General features: G+C 38.4%; 2 protein-coding genes across 2 annotated transcripts; both read left to right on the plus strand.

The window, feature by feature from the left end:
- Nucleotides 1-266: 266 nt before the first annotated feature.
- On the plus strand, nucleotides 267-1,720 carry LOC140538831 (protein EOLA1). The gene is made up of 2 exons (XM_072661335.1): nucleotides 267-789; nucleotides 1,190-1,720. Exons 1-2 carry the CDS (start codon nucleotides 531-533, stop codon nucleotides 1,414-1,416), a joined length of 486 nt encoding a protein of 161 aa, XP_072517436.1. The 5' UTR covers nucleotides 267-530; the 3' UTR covers nucleotides 1,417-1,720.
- A 721-nt stretch (nucleotides 1,721-2,441) lies between these two features.
- Nucleotides 2,442-17,305, plus strand: mtmr1b (myotubularin related protein 1b). The gene is made up of 16 exons (XM_072661535.1): nucleotides 2,442-2,720; nucleotides 3,292-3,397; nucleotides 4,971-5,036; nucleotides 7,011-7,086; nucleotides 8,315-8,409; nucleotides 9,471-9,578; nucleotides 9,688-9,789; nucleotides 10,047-10,130; nucleotides 10,458-10,607; nucleotides 10,893-11,081; nucleotides 11,660-11,845; nucleotides 12,150-12,356; nucleotides 12,625-12,717; nucleotides 12,901-13,014; nucleotides 13,771-13,947; nucleotides 15,994-17,305. The coding sequence occupies exons 1-16, from the start codon at nucleotides 2,596-2,598 to the stop codon at nucleotides 16,141-16,143; spliced, it is 2,028 nt and encodes a 675-aa protein (XP_072517636.1). The 5' UTR covers nucleotides 2,442-2,595; the 3' UTR covers nucleotides 16,144-17,305.
- Nucleotides 17,306-18,021: the final 716 nt, after the last annotated feature.

Genomic DNA, 18,021 nt, shown 5'->3' on the forward strand with positions numbered 1-18,021 from the left:
TCACTGAATGTTATGACATGACCTTTTGTATTCTTTTGCAGTAGTTTTTGCCTAAAATACAAAAATCTGTTCATGGTGTAGAGGTACATACAAGGTTTAAGTTTTACGTTTAAGGAATACGTTATTTATTTCAGATTTTTACATTTTATTTTATATTTATTTTCAGATCACTTGTAAGAGATGGAGCCGTTCAGTGTCTCTAGATGGGGTTGTTTTGTATTTACTGAACGTTGGGTGGCAGCAGAGTGTTATTCTAGAGAGATTTACAAAAGGAAGTGATCGGAGAAGGAGAAACAGAGGCGTTTTAGCAGTTTGTTCCCGTCTCATTTTAGCTGCTTTTATTGTTGAATTGTTAAATGGCAAATAAGGCGTATCTGGTAATGCATTTATTTATCAAAGCGCACTGAACTGTATGTAATGTAAATGTAAACCTGACTGAACTGTATGTAATGTAAATTTGGATTTTTATTTTAGATAAGACTCTAAATGTAAAGTCAAAATGTAAAAGACCGACTGACGGTTTTTTTTAAATGGCTTTGGAAGTCGCTTGCTTGTCGTTCAGGCAGCCTTACGCTGGTCTCGTGTTGAACGGGGTGAAATCTATAGAAACGCGTTGGCGGCCCTTGCTGGCCGATTTAAGGAATTGCACGCTGGCGATACATGTCGCGCAGAACGAATGGGAAGGCGATGAATGGAGATACATTCTTCTGCAGACGTTTGGAATGAAACTCTGGCAAGTTGAAGAGCTTCTGGAGTCTGGGGAAAGATTTGGAAGAGGAGTTGTTGCAGGTGAGAATGAATCTGGTTCTGAAGTCGAAAAGTCTAACTCTAAGTCTAGGGCCACTGTAGAAAATGTAAGCTCTTTATCTATTAAAGATAAATAATAATTTATTAATAAATCATTTAAATGTTATAAATACAATCATGTGACAAACTAGAATAAATACATTAATACATCTCGAGGACCAGTTAGGAAAGGGCAGAGCTAACACTGATAGATATAAAATTACAATTTATTGTGATATGTATTTGTCTTTATTCGAATGGGGTTGAATGGGGCTATTTCGGCAGTTACTGCTGAAATAGCTACCTTTGTGACATTTACAGGCCATATGACCATAACAGTACATAAGCACAGTTTTGAGAGCTTCAGTACAGATGTTCAAAAGCAATTGGAACTGTTGTTCAGGTCTTGTGGACGTTGGGGAGACGTGGCACTGTCCTGAAGATGTGCCGCTTGGGGAGATGAAAGAGCTGGAGAAAGCAGCTTGCTTGACGGGACTGACACAGAAGTACCTCACAAGATTGTCCAACCCACGCTGGCTGACAGAGCCGCTGTATTTGAGGGGACATAAAAATGTGTGGACAGTAAGCATCCCAGAACGTCTACTGCCCTCTGATGAACACCAAATATAGATTTTTTTTTCTTTATCAATTAAGGATGGTTCATATTAATTGATGACATGTTCAAAGTTGTTCACACAATCTGTTTATGGTTCATTTGCATGTTTGGTTCTCTGATTCATTCCCACTGCCAAAAAACAAATAAATAAAAAAAGCATGGGTGCAGTAAATCTTTATTGCGAGCCTATTTGTAATACTTTACAGTAAAGTATTTTAAATAAGAGATTTAGACTTATGGATTTCTGAGAGCTCTCACAGGCCAGAGGGACGTTTGAGACAAGGTTGGAACAGTGCTGCGTATGCTGGCCAGCACAGATGGAGACACCCAGCGGATGCTGAGTGAGATCCAGGCAGCTATGGTGGGCTGGATTTTGGTCAGTTTGGCCATGAAAGCAAGCACTCTGAGCAGGCTGGACTCGTTGGAGGTCGACTCATCAGTTTGGGATGACTCGTGATTGAGACCGAGCTTGTTTGGTAGTCTGTACCATAAAAAGTTTTTTCTTCACTTAGACCTGGTTGAGGGAGACTGACTTCAGTAGGTCTTAACCAAATTGTTCCTTGGCTTAAGACCAGATTAGCACTGACCTTCAGGCAACATGCATGCTTAACAGCCATTTAGCCACAGTTTTAAACTAAGGCCTTTCTGAAGGGTTGCAATCCAGCAGGACTCCAGGAACTAAAGGGATGATCGCTATTCTAAGCTAAATGTTCCCCTGCATCCATAAAAGTTTAGCTGGTGCATGATTATCTCGAAAATCATCAAGAAGATCACTTTTCTTGCCTTCTAAGAATTAAATGAACATTCCATACTGGTCCCATTCAGTCTAGACCATATAAGCCCAGACCTGCTCACCTATTTTGTTAATAGCTATAAGACTAGACTGGTGTTGGTTTCCATGGCATCTACTTTCCTTCTCGTAATCTTCTACTATGCAGCACGAAACATGAAGTAGATATTTAACTATTATGTTTAGCTTATATTACAGGCTATACAGCTAGACGGCGTAATGGGTGCATTTTGGGTAATGTAGTCTCTAGGAATGGAGGCGTTGACGTCAGCAAAAGGCTGTGTCAGATTTGCAAACATTAGGAAACCCAGGCGAATGTGGAGCGTTGCAGAAGAGCGGTGTGAGGGTGTAACACCCGGTAAGACCCTGTTTACAAACGAAGACGCAAACTGGAGGGGACAAAATGGACAAACACTCGAGTTCCAGCAGTTCAGAGAGCGCTGTCCCTCACACCAGTTCAAACAGAAAACTTTCTCGGAGTCTTGCGAGTTCTGGGTCTCGTCCGTCCAGTATGGAGACCCTGGACAGGTGAGTGGGTATTTTACTTCACCTATAGGACGAAGCGCTGTTTTGTTTTTTAATTGTTTGTTTTTTTAACGTAAAATAGTAAGTAATGGAATTTGCTTAATGGCTACTGACCTTGGGGCTACATAGTCTTACACATACTACAGGTACATACAGGCTTGTAAAAAATCGATTTTCATGAAGATTTTCATGGCGTTTTGTAAATGAGACCTTAGAGATTGAAACTAATATGCTAAAAAAATAGAGATGCACAATACTAGGCTACTTTTTCATTCCCAATACAGATACCCGACTGAGTCTATGTACTGACTGATCCTCACTCACTGAATATTTTTCCTTCAAAAGTACCAAACTTTAAAATAAGATGTTTACCACTTCAAATGGTTGTATTACAAAGATGCTTTGGGAAATTGAGCCCTAATTGCATTCATTCTTTTTTCTCTCTCCGATTTTCTGCTTATCAGTACTGTTATGCCATTTGTCCACAAACATGTGTGAGCAGCATGTGGCTTTGCTAAGGTAAATGTAACCTTCAAGTTGACAATCTGAGATGTAACTTTCTTTTTTGTTTTAGTCCCACTGGTGCTCATGTGGAATGGTGCAAGCAGTTAATTGCAGCCACAATCTCAAGTCAAATCTCAGGACCCATCGCATCTGAAGCCATCTCTCGTGACTACAAGGTATGCATGTGTTAGAACTAGAGAGAGAGAGACAAGGGGACAGAAGCATTCCCCACTAGCAGTGTATCTGCTAAGGAAATTCATTACAGATGCTTCAAAAACTTCAGGCCACATGAAGGATGAATAATCATCAGTTATCCACAGTGTGCATTAACTGAATAACTGTGTGATTCATCACAAAAGTGTCAGAGCATTAGTGTACTGAGGTGTAAGGAGCAGTGCTTTTGCAAAACACTGTTTTTGGCTCCTCATGCCTCACCCTATTTTTGAATAGAAATGCTATCCTCTTATGCAAGAGGCAGCTTACTGCAGACAGAGCGAGAGTTGTTTTGGCTCTTAAGACCTGTGTAAACGAATGTCTCTCATGTGAACTCATTCACTCGTTGAAGTACAAAAATGCAGATTTATGACCCCAGCCTTTTCGCTAGTTTTCCCCAGCAGCTGAAAATGCACTCATCCGAAAGGTTCTGCAGAATATGGTACAGCTAAAAATGAGTTCAAATATGCACTGAAGGCCATGCTAATTCATGTTTAATGGCAGGTTTTAAGGAAATGGATATGCTTTTACCAGCATAATCCTTCAAATGTATTTGGAAAGCTAAACATGTTTTTACATCCAAACCCCTCCCTGTTTGCCTTCTGTACTGAAGTTTTAACTGTGTGGCTACAGAAGGCCTATGATGACTTGGTATAACACAAGGCAGACTGGGCAGTGTGTTGGCAATGAAATGTATAAAGAGAAAGAAAAGATTCTGAAGTTGTAAACATGTTTTTGCATTGACTGGGATGTGAAAGTCCAAAGCTGGTCACTGTTCAGCACTGAGTTGACAGTTTCAGTTGATTTGATATAACTACCTTGAATCAACACTCATTAGCAATTTTGATCAAGTACACATTCCATTAAAGCATACTTTGTAGGTTTACTGACTTTAGCTCATCTAATAGAATTGTGGCAGTGGATCTGTTGCTTGTGAATCATTTCTCCTTTGTTGGTAGATATATAGTTGGAGACTAGCTCTTTCTGTGGATTTCTTTCTGTGAAAAATGTGTTGGATGTCCTCTAGCTCTTCGTCCACTGTGAGTCTCTGACCAATAGGTTGCTGTTGGCTGGATATTTTGATTGGTGGACAGTTCTTAACAGTGAAGTGAGCAATATCATAGCAATAACACTAAAGTGTTTAAAAATGCCAACAGCGCTATTGTGCCTGGTGCACTCATACACATGCCATTGCTATGTTCCATGCTATATTAATTTAAAAAAAGAAGAGACACATTAGATTTGTAGGCTTATTGTGTCATAAACCAAAACTCTCTGCTTCCCAGTCTGGATACTGATTTGGAAACTCTACAACCTCTGACATTTATGTTCTGTTCCTCATTGGTACTTTTACTGTAATGCGTCAGATCATTCAAAGGCGCCTGAATAGGCCTCACTGTCTTCAAGCTACTGTTGATGCACCCACAGTGTGGTACAGTAGGCTGAGTGATTTCTGTAACTGTCCCTTCTTTTGTTCTCTCTCTTCTTCCGTTTGTCTCTGTGTTTTTCCTGTTGCTTTGCCATTTTCCACTGTAGGACTATGATGTTGGCATTAAAGGATATCTCTTGGACAGCGATCCTCCGCACACACCCTCTTCCTTGGCAAGTGTGTGTGTGTGTGTGTGTGTGTGTGTGTGTGTGTGTGTGTGTGTGTGTGTGTGTGTGTGTGTGTGTGTGTCCATGTGTATTTCCCTACATTCAGGCCTGGTCATGGTGTCCTGAAGGCTTAACTGAAAATTGCTATAATTGAAGATGAATTATCTATCTATTATGACGCAATGTGATTTGCATGCCAGATAGATTGAAGAAACGAATATAAGATTGAATAGACAGCCACATACAATCAAGCAGCTGGACAAATATACAGGTACTCAGCAAGAGGTACTCTAGAGCAATGTCTAGAAATCTCCAGACATTTTACACACATGGTAATTTAGGGAACTAAAAGTGATTCTTCTGTGGCATTGCTCACAGTACCCATTCAAGAGAGTTCTACATTCTAAAATATGAATGTCTAACTGTGAATATAGTCTGGTGAGAACCTTGAGTTGATTACGCTAAATCCTAGTTCATACTAAAGTTTACACAATGCCAAAAACTAAGCCCAACATTTATTAGAAATGCATAAAACCCTCATATAACATCTGTCCTGCCTTGCCAAGCTCTGACACTCAGCCTCTCTGTTTCCATGGTAATGATAAAACAGAGCTGCTAGGCCTTATTCTGTGCCGGGTAGCGATGTCGTCCTGTACATCTTTCTCCCGGTCTGCCCTTTGACCCACATCTGGGCAGCCAACAGAAAGGCTGAATTCTCTTTAGCATTTCTCCATTCTCTGAAGCTGGCCAGACAGCTTTACCATTGTTGGCTGGGCGGTTCTCTGAGTCTCTTGCTCATCTGTTGACTGTCCACTGGGGCTCAACAGTGATCAAGTCTTTTGTTATTAGTGTGCTGTTTTGGGACTGAATTCTGAACCCTGAACACATCTACTTTCAACTAGATAGCAATAGCACCTTTAATATTTATCAGTTGTCCGCAGGTTTCACAATTAGGTTCTGTTATATTGATTTGCCTATACTTATATTTCATATTATATTTAAGGTTTAAAGAACCTCCACACAACAATAATAATATTTATAGACACTGTCTTTTTAAAAGTGATTTTAATGTAACTGCACTCCGAATAAAAGCCATTTTGGATCCTAATTTTTAAAGGAACGCTTGTTCAAAGATTGGCCTTACAAATGTAAACCTTTTAAATACATGTTTCATTTGGCATTAGGAGTGTACGATAGTTTATTATAGAACAGATTATTATGTTAGCCTCAGAGTTCCGCTTTGAAACTAAATCCGGAGCACTTCTTAAAACGTTTTTTTTTGGTCCCTATAAGACTTACCGCAAAGTATTTGCCTGCCAGAAGAGTGTTGCATTAAATAAATTGTTGGTGATTGAACGAATCCTTGGTTTCAAAGTTATTTTTTTCCAAGATAATTTAGACTGTGTTACCCCTATCCTATTGGGCCTAAACTGCTCTGATGAATGTTCTACACTGTACACCGTACAGTGACAAATATGTGCACCTTTACCTTACCTTTAAAGAAAATTACAGGCTATAAGAAAATGCCAGATTAATAACAAAGACAGAATAGACAGTCAAATGATTGCCAGACAGACATCTAGTCAGTGAGCAGTGTATTGCTTCAGGCAACAAGGGAATGCAGTAAGGAATGGGAGTGGCTGCAAAGAGAAACCTCATGCAGTATATTCTTGTATATAACCAGTAATTTGGTGAGCCATTCATATTTTTGCTAGCTAGAGACTTTACAAGGAGCTGTGCCTAGAAGCACACTGGCTGGTGTCTTTGTGAATGCTTCCTCATTTCTCATGGCAACTCACATATTTTACTAATTGCTATTGTCCTTTTGCATGCACTGACTTGCCACCGTAATTTTTTTGTCTTTTGTTGTTGGTGTTGCATTTTAAGTAACAGTACAACATGTGATTGTTTACCACAGAAAAAAGACAACACACATTGTGATTTTTAACAAATCTTGTGTTTTCTGTGTTTCTGTGTTAGGCGCTAAGGGAAGGTAATAAGCAAGCACAGTTGGAGGAGGCTCCTCGTGTGCCTGGGGAGACCATCAAAGCTATAGGTAAGGTAAGATTGTTACATGTCTATGCTAATCATTAATTAATGATTTCATTCATTAATTATTATTTTATTAATATTTATTATTTATTGCTCTACGAATAATTGTGATTATGAATTACTTCAGTCTGTGAGCCCCCTACTACTTTCCCTACTAAGTTTCCCACAATTTTAATTAACTTACTTATTATGATTATTATTATTAATAATAATAATAATAATATGAATAATATAGTTATTATTAGTCCTGATAGGCTACGATCTAGCATATCAAATCAAATATCACATTCATATAGCGCTTTTTACAACTGTTACAACTGTGTTGTCACAAAGCAGCTTTATACAATCAGTAATTTGTAAAAGGACAAGAAATCAGCAACATAAGAAGACATGAAAACCTAAGACCCCCCAGTGAGCAAGCCAAAAGTGATGGTGGCAAGGAAAAACTCCCTCAGAGCTGGAGGAAGAAACCTTCGGAGGAACCAAGACTCATAAGGGGACCCATCTTCGTCTGATCAGAACTATTTATAAATTATTGATAACAGTCATCAAACCACCTAAACTGTTGTACTGCTCAGGTGTGCAACATAATCTTAGGCATAATATATCAATCATGGTGTAGTATAACTTCAAAAAAGATGCCAAATAGTTAACAGTCCATTTTGGTTTTAACATGGTTATTAAGCAGGTAGCAGTGGTAGAAGGGTGTGCGGCTGGCATGGGTGGTGGGGGAGCCTGGGGGTCAGAGTGGTGGCAACTGGTCTGACGCAGGTAGAGGGGACCTCAGCGGTCAGTCTTCCAGCAGGCCGGGCAACCATTTATTTGGGGAAGGTAAAAGGACAGAGTTAGTTCTGAATGGATTTTAAGAGAGCAGAGAATGTTGAGCAGTATCAGTTTATAAATGTAACATAAAGTACTCATCTAAGCAAAACTGATATTGTAAAACCTAATTAATGTACTACCAATATTATAGCACACAGATAAAACTTATCTGATCAGATTTATCCAGTATGTTATCTGATGGGCGTGTTTAACACCCAAAAACAAAATCTAACATCTAACAAACAAGTAAGTGTATAAACTAAACCATGGTGAAATATAAACTACAGTATTATGTTGAGTACAGCATTATATGTTTATACTGCTTAGCATAATGTTCTCTGTCTTGAAAACAGATGTTTTCACATTTTCCGTATTCTTGTACATAATGCAGACATCCCTTCTATTTACAGCCAAAGACGTCATGTACATCTGTCCTTTCTCTGGAGCTGTAAGTGGAACCCTGACCATTACAGACTACAAGCTTTACTTCAAAAGTCTTGCACGGGTAAGTCTTCTGTCATCCTGTTCTTACAGAGCATTTTTAGTGTCAGAATCGATTTTAGATGTCTTGAAATGATTTAACAACTAATTACTTAACACAACTAATATAACCACTGGTTTCTCCAAATTCAACACAGAATGCCACAACCCATCAATTACCTGGATCAAATACCTGGCTAGGGGTTTTCTGACTGTTGTCCAAGAAGTTCAAAGAATAGATAATTGTTTTGCACAAACAATGAAAGGATACAGTAAAAGCACTAAATGTTTATAAAGATAGTTGGAGGAGGTTAAAGGAATACTGGCAACACTACCTGGATGTGACAAAAAGGGGAAGCTGCCACCATATAAAATAGGCTAAAAAAAAAATTGGGATTCTGTTCTGTGGAGCGATGTGGAAACAAAACTGAACCTTTTTGGGCCTATGAATCAGCAGTAAAAATAAAGCATGTTGAAAAGAACACCCTGCCTACAGTGAAGAATGGCCGTGGCTAGGTTATGTTCTGATGTGCATTGTTTGGCACTGGAAACCTGCAGCGTGTAGCTAGGAAAGATGGATTCAATCACGTGTCAGGAAATCCTAGGAGAAAACCTCATGCATTCTGTGAAAGCTGAAGCATCAATAGACCTTCCAAAAGGACAATTATCCACCTAGGCTTGGTTTTAGAAGAAGTCCTGGAAGTTTTGGGATTGGCCTTCACAGTAACCTGAAATAAACCCTATAGAATATATATAGAATAATGGTGGAATTTATTGCAGGTTGTTAAATCATGCAAACCCAAGAATATTGGTGAACTGGTTGCCATTGCTACTAAGGAATGGGCTACGATTGTGCTATTGTGTGTTGAATGGAGAAACTATGTATTAGTTTTGTGTGCAACAAAATAATCAATTAAGTTCTACTGGTCTCTTCTACAGTAAAAAAAAAACAGGAGCCCTTTTTAGCATTTTAAAATCTTTAAAAGGCTTCGCATGGTGTATTTTTATTTACTTTTTGGTGTATAATTGAAAATGACAGCCCTAATGATGCAGTTCATTAACTTGTCTTTCTCTTTATTGTGGAAGGATCCTCCATTTGTTTTGGATGTGAATCTGGGAGCTGTTAGCAGATTGGAGACGATTGGGGTGCAAAGTCACGGAGAGAACACTCTGGGTCTTGAGATAGTCTGCAAAGTAAGGAGAGAATCTCTGTCACTCTCTTGTGATTTCTCATTTTTACTCTTAACATGCACTCACACGCAAACTGATGTGTAATCACAAAAAAAAACGTCTAACTTCGAAGGACTTGAGAAACCCAAGGTTTGCCTATAAGAAGCAAGAACAAAGCAAGCTGGAAATTTTTGAGATGTTGTCCAAGTATGCCTTCCCTCTCTCACACGACATGGTAAGCCCTAAAACAAGCACCACTTACCTATGGTATTTTTTAAAAACTTAATTTAAGAAGTTAATTTTTATTAATTTAACTTAATTTAAATTTTATTTTATCCTGGGTAAACTGCAGTTAAGTACATATGTTTTCCCAAATATTTAATATTTTAAGCAACATTGAAGTATGATATGTTGCCATTTTAGAATGATACACTGCTCATGAGATAAATATATTGGATTCTTGGTCCTGACATATGCCGTCTTGCCCTGCAGACTCTATTTGCCTTCAGATACCAAGAGAAGTTCCCAGAAGATGGCTGGAAGGTCTATGATTCAGTAGCTGAATACAAACGACAGGTAACAAACAGATGACATAAGATCACAAAATGTTTACTTACAATGCTTCCTGTCAGGAAACAACATTTAGTGCATACAGCTGACCACAGCGCGACAGATTACATATATAGACATGCTTAGAATGATGCATTGTGGTGAGTTCATGTGTTCATTTTAATGTATGAATTAATGCTGTAAAATGTTTCTGCTTCAGGTCAAGGATTTACTGCCAAGCAGATTAGCTTTATCCATGACAGATAATTTTAACTCAACCCAATTAACCGTTATGTAGTGACTGTTACTTTTAACACTAATCTTATGTTATATATATTTATATATGTTGCACAGGGTCTTCCCAACGAGAGCTGGCTCATCAGTAAGATTAACAGTAGTTATGAGGTATGTGAGACTTACCCGGCGCTGCTCGTTCTTCCTGCCAGTATCAGCGAGGATGAGCTGAAAAGAGTGGCCGCCTTCAGGGCAAAGCGTCGCTTTCCTGTGAGTATTTGTACCTGGGGAAAATAGTTTTACTGCACTACAGCTGTGTTTTGTTTTGTTTTTTTTGTTTTGTTTTGTTTTGTTTTTTTCCAGCAAAATATGTCCCCATTAATTTTAATTGCCTGTTTTAGTTCTTCTCTTTTGTACTTTTGAAAATGTGATAACCACATTTTCTAATAACAAAAAACAATGGCCATAGCAGTTAAAGCATTGTTCATGGTGGAATAGTAACAGATCATAGTTTATTGCTTTGGAAATTGTAGATGTTGGATCTTTTTTGGTCAGGTATTATCATGGATCCATCCTGAGAGTCAGGCGGCAATAGTGCGTTGTGGTCAACCTCAGGTTGGCCCCTCAGACCGCCGTTGCAGAGAGGATGAGCGATACCTCCAGACCATCCTGGACGGCAATGCCCAGTCACACAAACTCTGCATCTTTGACGCCAGGCAAAGCAGTGTGGCAGACACCAACAAAGTATGTTATATATATTATATAAAATATATATATATATATTTTAGAGTGGAATATATTCATTTAGTTTCAGTTTCAGTTCTAAACGGGACAGGAGGTTTAAAAATGAACACTGCATGTGTTAATTGAACAGTAGGGCATGTGCTGTGCAGCTGTGTACACTGACTGTACACCATACTAAAAGAAATACTGTTCCTGACAGCACATCATGAAGTTTCAGGACTTTCCTTTCCACAAACTAAAATTACAAATATAGGTATAAAGGAGGATGTGGGTACACTGATAAGTAAAATATGAGTCAATGCTGACTAAATGTACTTGGATTAGTATTGCAGAGAAATATACTATTTATCTCTGTAGGGTTACAAATACAGTAAAATGAGTAAAATGCAGATATTCTACCACAATAACACAACTTTACCTAAACATTCTGCCCCTTAGAACTACAACAGATATTGATAATTCTAAAGCAATTATCTCAGATATTCAATAGAAATTCAACCATCACACAACCTTAAAATATAACAGTATAAATGGCTTGAAGGCAGAAGCACAATAATTGTTATCTTTTTCTAAAACAGGCCAAAGATGGTGGCTATGAGAATGAGAGTTTCTATCCCAATGTGGAGCTGAACTTTCTGGAGATTCCCAATATTCATGTCATGAGGGAATCTTTGCGCAAGTTGAAGGAAGTGGTGTATCCTGCTATTGACGAGCAGCGGTGGTTCTCTTCTGTAGATGCTACTCACTGGCTGGAGTACATCAGGGTGAGAAGTGGGCTTGTATGTTTCATAACAGGGCTTGCCTATAGCTAATTAACCAAATGAATTACTTTACTAAGTTTTTTGCAAATGCTTTAGCAAATGCTTTAGCTGAAGTCTTTATTTAAAACTCATTAAATTAAGTAAATGCATTTCTGTATTTAAGCATTTTTTGCAAAAAAAATGGTAAATAATATTTCTGTCTGTTATGCGCTTTTTATATGCTAGTCTAGGATATGGTCAGTTAAAGTTTTTTGGAATTCCCAAAGTTCATGCAAGGTTTCAATAGTTAAATACCTCCTGTCTGCAGCTGTTACTGGCTGGTGCTGTGCGAATTGCTGACAGAATTGAGTCTGGCAAAACCTCAGTGGTGGTGCATTGCAGCGATGGATGGGATCGCACTGCACAGCTCACCTCTCTGGCCATGCTGATGCTGGACTCATACTACCGCTCACTAAGAGGCTTCCAGGTGCTGCTGGAGAAAGAATGGCTTAGCTTTGGACACCGCTTTGCCTCAGTAAGCATACTTGGAGTCTGATTTGAAAGTCTGATGAAACTGTATTATATTACAAGCCATGCATTATATTTTTATTTACAGAGATTTAATCTCTCTGGTGGGTAAAATAGATTTTGCAAATAAACTATAAAAGTCATTGCAAAATATTTTAAAATCACACATTAACCCTATGATGTTATAATGGCATTACTTGTCACTTGTCATTATTATTGATAACATATTAGGGTGTCACGGTGTAAAAATGTTTTGATTGTCTCTCGCCCTTCAGCGTGTTGGACATGGCGATCATAACCATGCAAACTCAGAGCGCTCTCCTCTCTTTGTGCAGTTCATAGACTGTGTTTGGCAAATGACAAGGCAGGTAGGTAATATTTCCTGCTAAAACATGAATAATTGACTTGGTTAAGAATTAAGAAGACCACTTACCATTTCACAGTTAATCCCATTTCATGTTTAATATACTGGAATGATGTGTGAACCTTCACATATCAAGTCAGCTCAACTTTGATTTGTCAGCCATTTGTGTTTTTCTCTCACTCATCAGTTTCCCTCAGCATTTGAGTTCAATGAGCTATTTCTCATTACCGTGTTGGATCATCTCTACAGCTGCCTGTTTGGGACATTCCTCTACAACAGTGAGCAGGAACGTGTTTTAAAGGTAAGAATTACTGTAAACACATATGTTTTTACTTGGGCACATGGGCAGTTACTAAGACACCCAATGCAACAATGAATAAAACTGTGTAAAGTAATGGCCCTATTTCAGATTTCTTCTAGTTTTGTGACAAATATGCAAAACTAGAAGAAATCTGAAATAGGGCCATTACTTTACACAGTTTTATTCATTACACATTTCAGATGCTGCAGGTCATCCAACTACTTTTAGTACAAGATAAAGGCAATGCTGTGCACTGAATTAATTGAAGATAAAGATTTATTCAAAATGTGTATCATCCATGTAAAAAGAGAAAAACATTGCCTGCCTAAACCCAATAACTGGTTGTGCCACCTTTGCCAATAACAATTGTGGTCATACATTTGCAGTAACTTGCTTTAAATCACTGTGGAATTTAAAGGAATGTGTTTTGGCTCACTTCTCTTTGCAGAATATTTAACATTTTGCTACAATAGAGGTTTTTTAGTGTAAACTGCCTGTTTTAGGTCTTGCCACAGCATGTCAATGGAATTCAAATCAGGACTTTAAACAACTGAATAGTGAAAATAGTACTTCAGGAAGTTGATAGATTTATAAAAGTTATTTGATTAGTTAATGCAAATTTTAAAAAGAATGTTTTAAAATGCAGCTTTAGGTTAGCTGAGTTTTTCAAGAAAAGTCCTAAAAAAAAACTCCAGTAACCAGATGCATATAGACTGTCCTTTAATATGCCTTTGTCTTTATTATTTGCTTCTCCAGGAAGTGTTTAGTAAGACTGTGTCGCTATGGTCTTATATAAACAGTCAGGCTGAGGACTTCACCAACCCCCTCTATATGAACTATGAACATCATGTTCTGTACCCAGTGGCCAGCACAAGGCACCTGGAGCTCTGGGTAAGCTACTATGTGCGCTGGAATCCCCGCACAAGGCCTCAGGTGAGTACTGTATAATGTATGTTTTCATAGAATTTGTTAAAGATTAGCCTTTTAGTAGTAGTAGTAGTAGTGGTGCCAAATGATATAGCAGTGCCCTTCTTAATATCTGAGACAAAGATGCATTTTTCTCTCATATGCACCTCTGCTTTATAGTTTTAAATTTCAAATTTAACTAAGCATTTGTGATTAAAAGTGTGTGTTCCAGAACTTAATTAAAGAGTAAATGTTTACAAATGATTACAACAGGTGTTTTGCCCATAGAGACTCATGATGCGGTAGCTCACTTGCAGGTAGTGGTGTTATCTGTTGTGACACACCACACATTCTATAGTCTTACTAAGAAACAATCTGCATGGCTCGCCTGAACAGGGCCCTGGACCCTGAACCCTCAGAATAAATGTCTGATGCTTCACCGACTGCGCTACCTAAGTCTCTACAGTGTGTGCAGAATTATTAGGCAAGTTGTATTTGAGAGGATTCTTTGTATTATTGAACAACAACTATGTTCTCAATCAACCCAAAAGACTCATAAATATCAAAGCTTAATATTTTTGGAAGTTGGAGTGTTTGTTTTTGTTTGTTTTTTTTGTTTTTTTTAGATTTGGCTATCTTAGGAGGATATCTGTTTGTGCAGGTAACTATTACTGTGCAGAATTATTAGGCAACTTAATAAAAAACAAATATATACCCATCTCACTTGTTTATTTTCACCAGGTAAACCAATATAACACAACATTTAGAAATAAACATTTCTGACATTCAAAAACAAAACCAAAAACAAATCAGTGACCAATATAGCCACCTTTCTTTACAATGACACTCAAAAGCCTTCCATCCATAGATTCTGTCAGTTGCTTGATCTGTTTACGATCAACATTGCGTGCAGCAGACACCACAGCCTCCCAGACACTGTTCAGAGAGGTGTACCGTTTTCCCTCCCTGTAGATCTCACATTTTATGAGGGACCACAGGTTCTCTATGGGGTTCAGATCAGGTGAACAAGGGGGCCATGTCATCATTTTTTCTTCTTTTAAACCCTTACTGGCCAGCCACGCTGTGAAGTATTTGGATGCATGTGATGGAGCATTGTCCTGCATGAAAATCATGTTTTTCTTGAACAATACCGACTTCTTTCTGTACCACTGCTTGAAGAAGGTGTCTTCCAGAAACTGGCAGTAGGTCTGGGAGTTGAGCTTCACTCCATCCTCAACCCGAAAAGGTCCCACAAGTTCATCTTTGATGATACCAGCCTATACCAGTACCCCACCTCCACCTTGCTGGCGTCTGAGTCGGAGTGGAGCTCTCTGCCCTTTACTGATCCAGCCTCGGGCCCATCCATCTGGCCCATCAAGAGTCACTTGCATTTCATCAGTCCATAAAACCTTAAAAAAATCAGTCTTAAGATATTTCTTGGCCCAGTCTTGACATTTTATCTTATGTTTCTTGTTCAAAGGTGGTCGTTTTTCAGCCTTCCTTACCTTGGCCATGTCCCTGAGTATCGCACACCTTGTGCTTTTTGATACTCCAGTAACGTCGCAGCTCTAAAATATGGCAAAACTGGTGGCAAATGGCATCTTGGCAGCTTCACGCTTGATTTTGCTCAATTCATGGGCAGTTATTTTGCACCTTTTTTTTCAACACGTTTCTTGCGACCCTGTTGACTATTTGGCATGAAATGCTTGATTATTCGGTGATCACGCTTCAAAAGTTTGCCAATTTCAAGACTGCTGCATCCCTCTACAAGACATCTCACAATTTTTGACTTTTCAGAGTCCGTCAAATCTCTCTTCTGACCCATTTTGCCAAAGGAAAGGAAGTTGCCTAATAATTAAGCACATCTTATATAGGGTATTGATGTCATTAGACCACACCCCTTCTCATTACAGGCTTTTAAGCCTATAGAGCTTGGAGTAGGACAACATGTATAAAAAGGATGATGTGATCAAAATACTCATTTGCCTAATAATTCTGCACACAGTGTATACATATTGACAGTGTAAAGAATGTACATCTCCACTGACCCCTCTCTCTGTCTCTTTGTATTAGGTGCCTGTTCATCACCATATGAAGGAATTGTTAGTTGTGAGGGCAGAGTTACAGAGAAGAGTGGAGGAGCTGCAGAGAGAGGCCTCTTCGTCTCACTCCCTCTCTTCGTCCTCAGACATCGGAGGAACAGCAATGCACACCACTGTATGATACAGTCATATAAGAAATGCTAACAAAACTAGCCAGTTAAACCGAAGCGGTACAAGTGCAGTAAAAAGTGTTTCTTCAAAGTGTTAGAATACTGAACATGGAAATAGTTAACATTTCTAATATAAATTTCATGCTTCTAAATTTCACCAACCCTTATTTTTTTAACCCTTAAAAAGGACTAATTAATATTGTTATGAGTCAGGATGCACAAAAATAAACTTTTACGTATTTGATCCAGACTACACACACCTGTACATATGCATATCTGACAGATGACACCTTTTTGGTGTAATATGGATAATTGTGATTAGGGTGCCATCTTGTGGAAGTATAGGAATTATAACATGATTAGATGGTGATTTGCATTACAGCTCACACATTACTTTCTGTTAATAATCATTTGAAGTTCTTGTTACAAATCTGGAATTGATGACAGCATGTAACTCCAATTTTGCCATAACCAAAATAAATCTATTTTCAGCTATTGGTATGCTGTAGCTGTTGGAACAAAGTCACAGTTTTTGTAATTTTTATACAAATAGTCCATAGACAGATGTGTGTGTTGTGGGTGTTTTTTTCTGACAAGAACAATAAACTTGTTCTTATATAGCCCAATTCTAACCCACATATCATCATAGAATAATAGCAGTGAATGTGTCCTGTTCTGGGTGCTGGAACACACCCACAACGGAAATGCTCTACAAACATTTTAAATAGTATGTTGCGTAAAAAAAGCCTACAGTTCAACACACAAGCTCTGAAACTGGACCCCTGGACCAGTAGGATGCACTGGAACAACATGCAATCCGCAGCTCCACAGCTTGCAGGACTTAAAGGATATTCTGTAACATTCTATATTCCGAATGCTGAAGTCTTAACTGCTAGTAAACATGAGAACTTTAGAAGTTGGACTGTCCTCTAATTTTAAATCTGGCTACACCCATGTTACATGCATACCCTAGTATCCAAATATCAGGATAAACGGTGGGTAATGTGACACATTTCAGCTCTGCTAGTATTGCTTTGGATATTCCATTATGAAGAAGGATGTGTGATGCTCCACAAGAAGCTACTTATAAATATTGCTTAATATATTGTTTTGTAAAATTCATGAGTAACTTTTTTGTATATCAAATATGTTGTGTCTGTATGTAGTAATAATAAAGTGGGATCACTGGTCCATAAAGTAATTTTTATCATTGTTTTTAATAAAAAGTTCAGATGAGCTATCTCACCAGGCATCTATAATGTTTAAGATCAGTGCTGGATAAAAGAAAAAACTTAGCAGCATGTTCCCTATGACCTGGAAACATTGTGCCTTTTATCTTTTAATTTAGCCTATTTAATTCAGGTGTGTAACTGTTAAACAGCCTTAACAGTGATTGCAAAGGATGCATAAAAACAATTCAAAATGACATGATAATGAAATTATACAGTAATGCAGACTTCTGGCACATCACTGGCTCCTGTAAGTGATTTTATTTCAGTCTGATGATTTTAAGCGTTCACTGCATTCGCTAGAGTTCACAGTATAAATTAGAAAGAATGACTATTTATACGTGAGCAAGACAGCCTATTAAAGTTGCATTCATATACATAGTATAACTGTATGCGTCATGCAGGTAAACCCCTGCATCAACATTACTGGGGTGCTGACTCTTATCCCCGGTTTCCATTTTTTGACTGGTAAAAGTGCCCTAACTCGTGGATGTAGTACTTCAATACTGTCATTCCCTGTCACGCCCCTTGCCGCGCTGTATTTAAAAACAGGGTGGGGTTTTTCTGTTTTATGTCCAATCACAGAGAGAGAAGCGTGACCGTGCGCAAAGCTGCAGCCAATCCGCCCTATTGGAGGTTGTTTTGAACACGAGGTGTTGC

The sequence above is a fragment of the Salminus brasiliensis genome, chromosome 18, assembly GCF_030463535.1.
Source record: "Salminus brasiliensis chromosome 18, fSalBra1.hap2, whole genome shotgun sequence".
Classification (NCBI taxonomy): domain Eukaryota; kingdom Metazoa; phylum Chordata; class Actinopteri; order Characiformes; family Bryconidae; genus Salminus; species Salminus brasiliensis.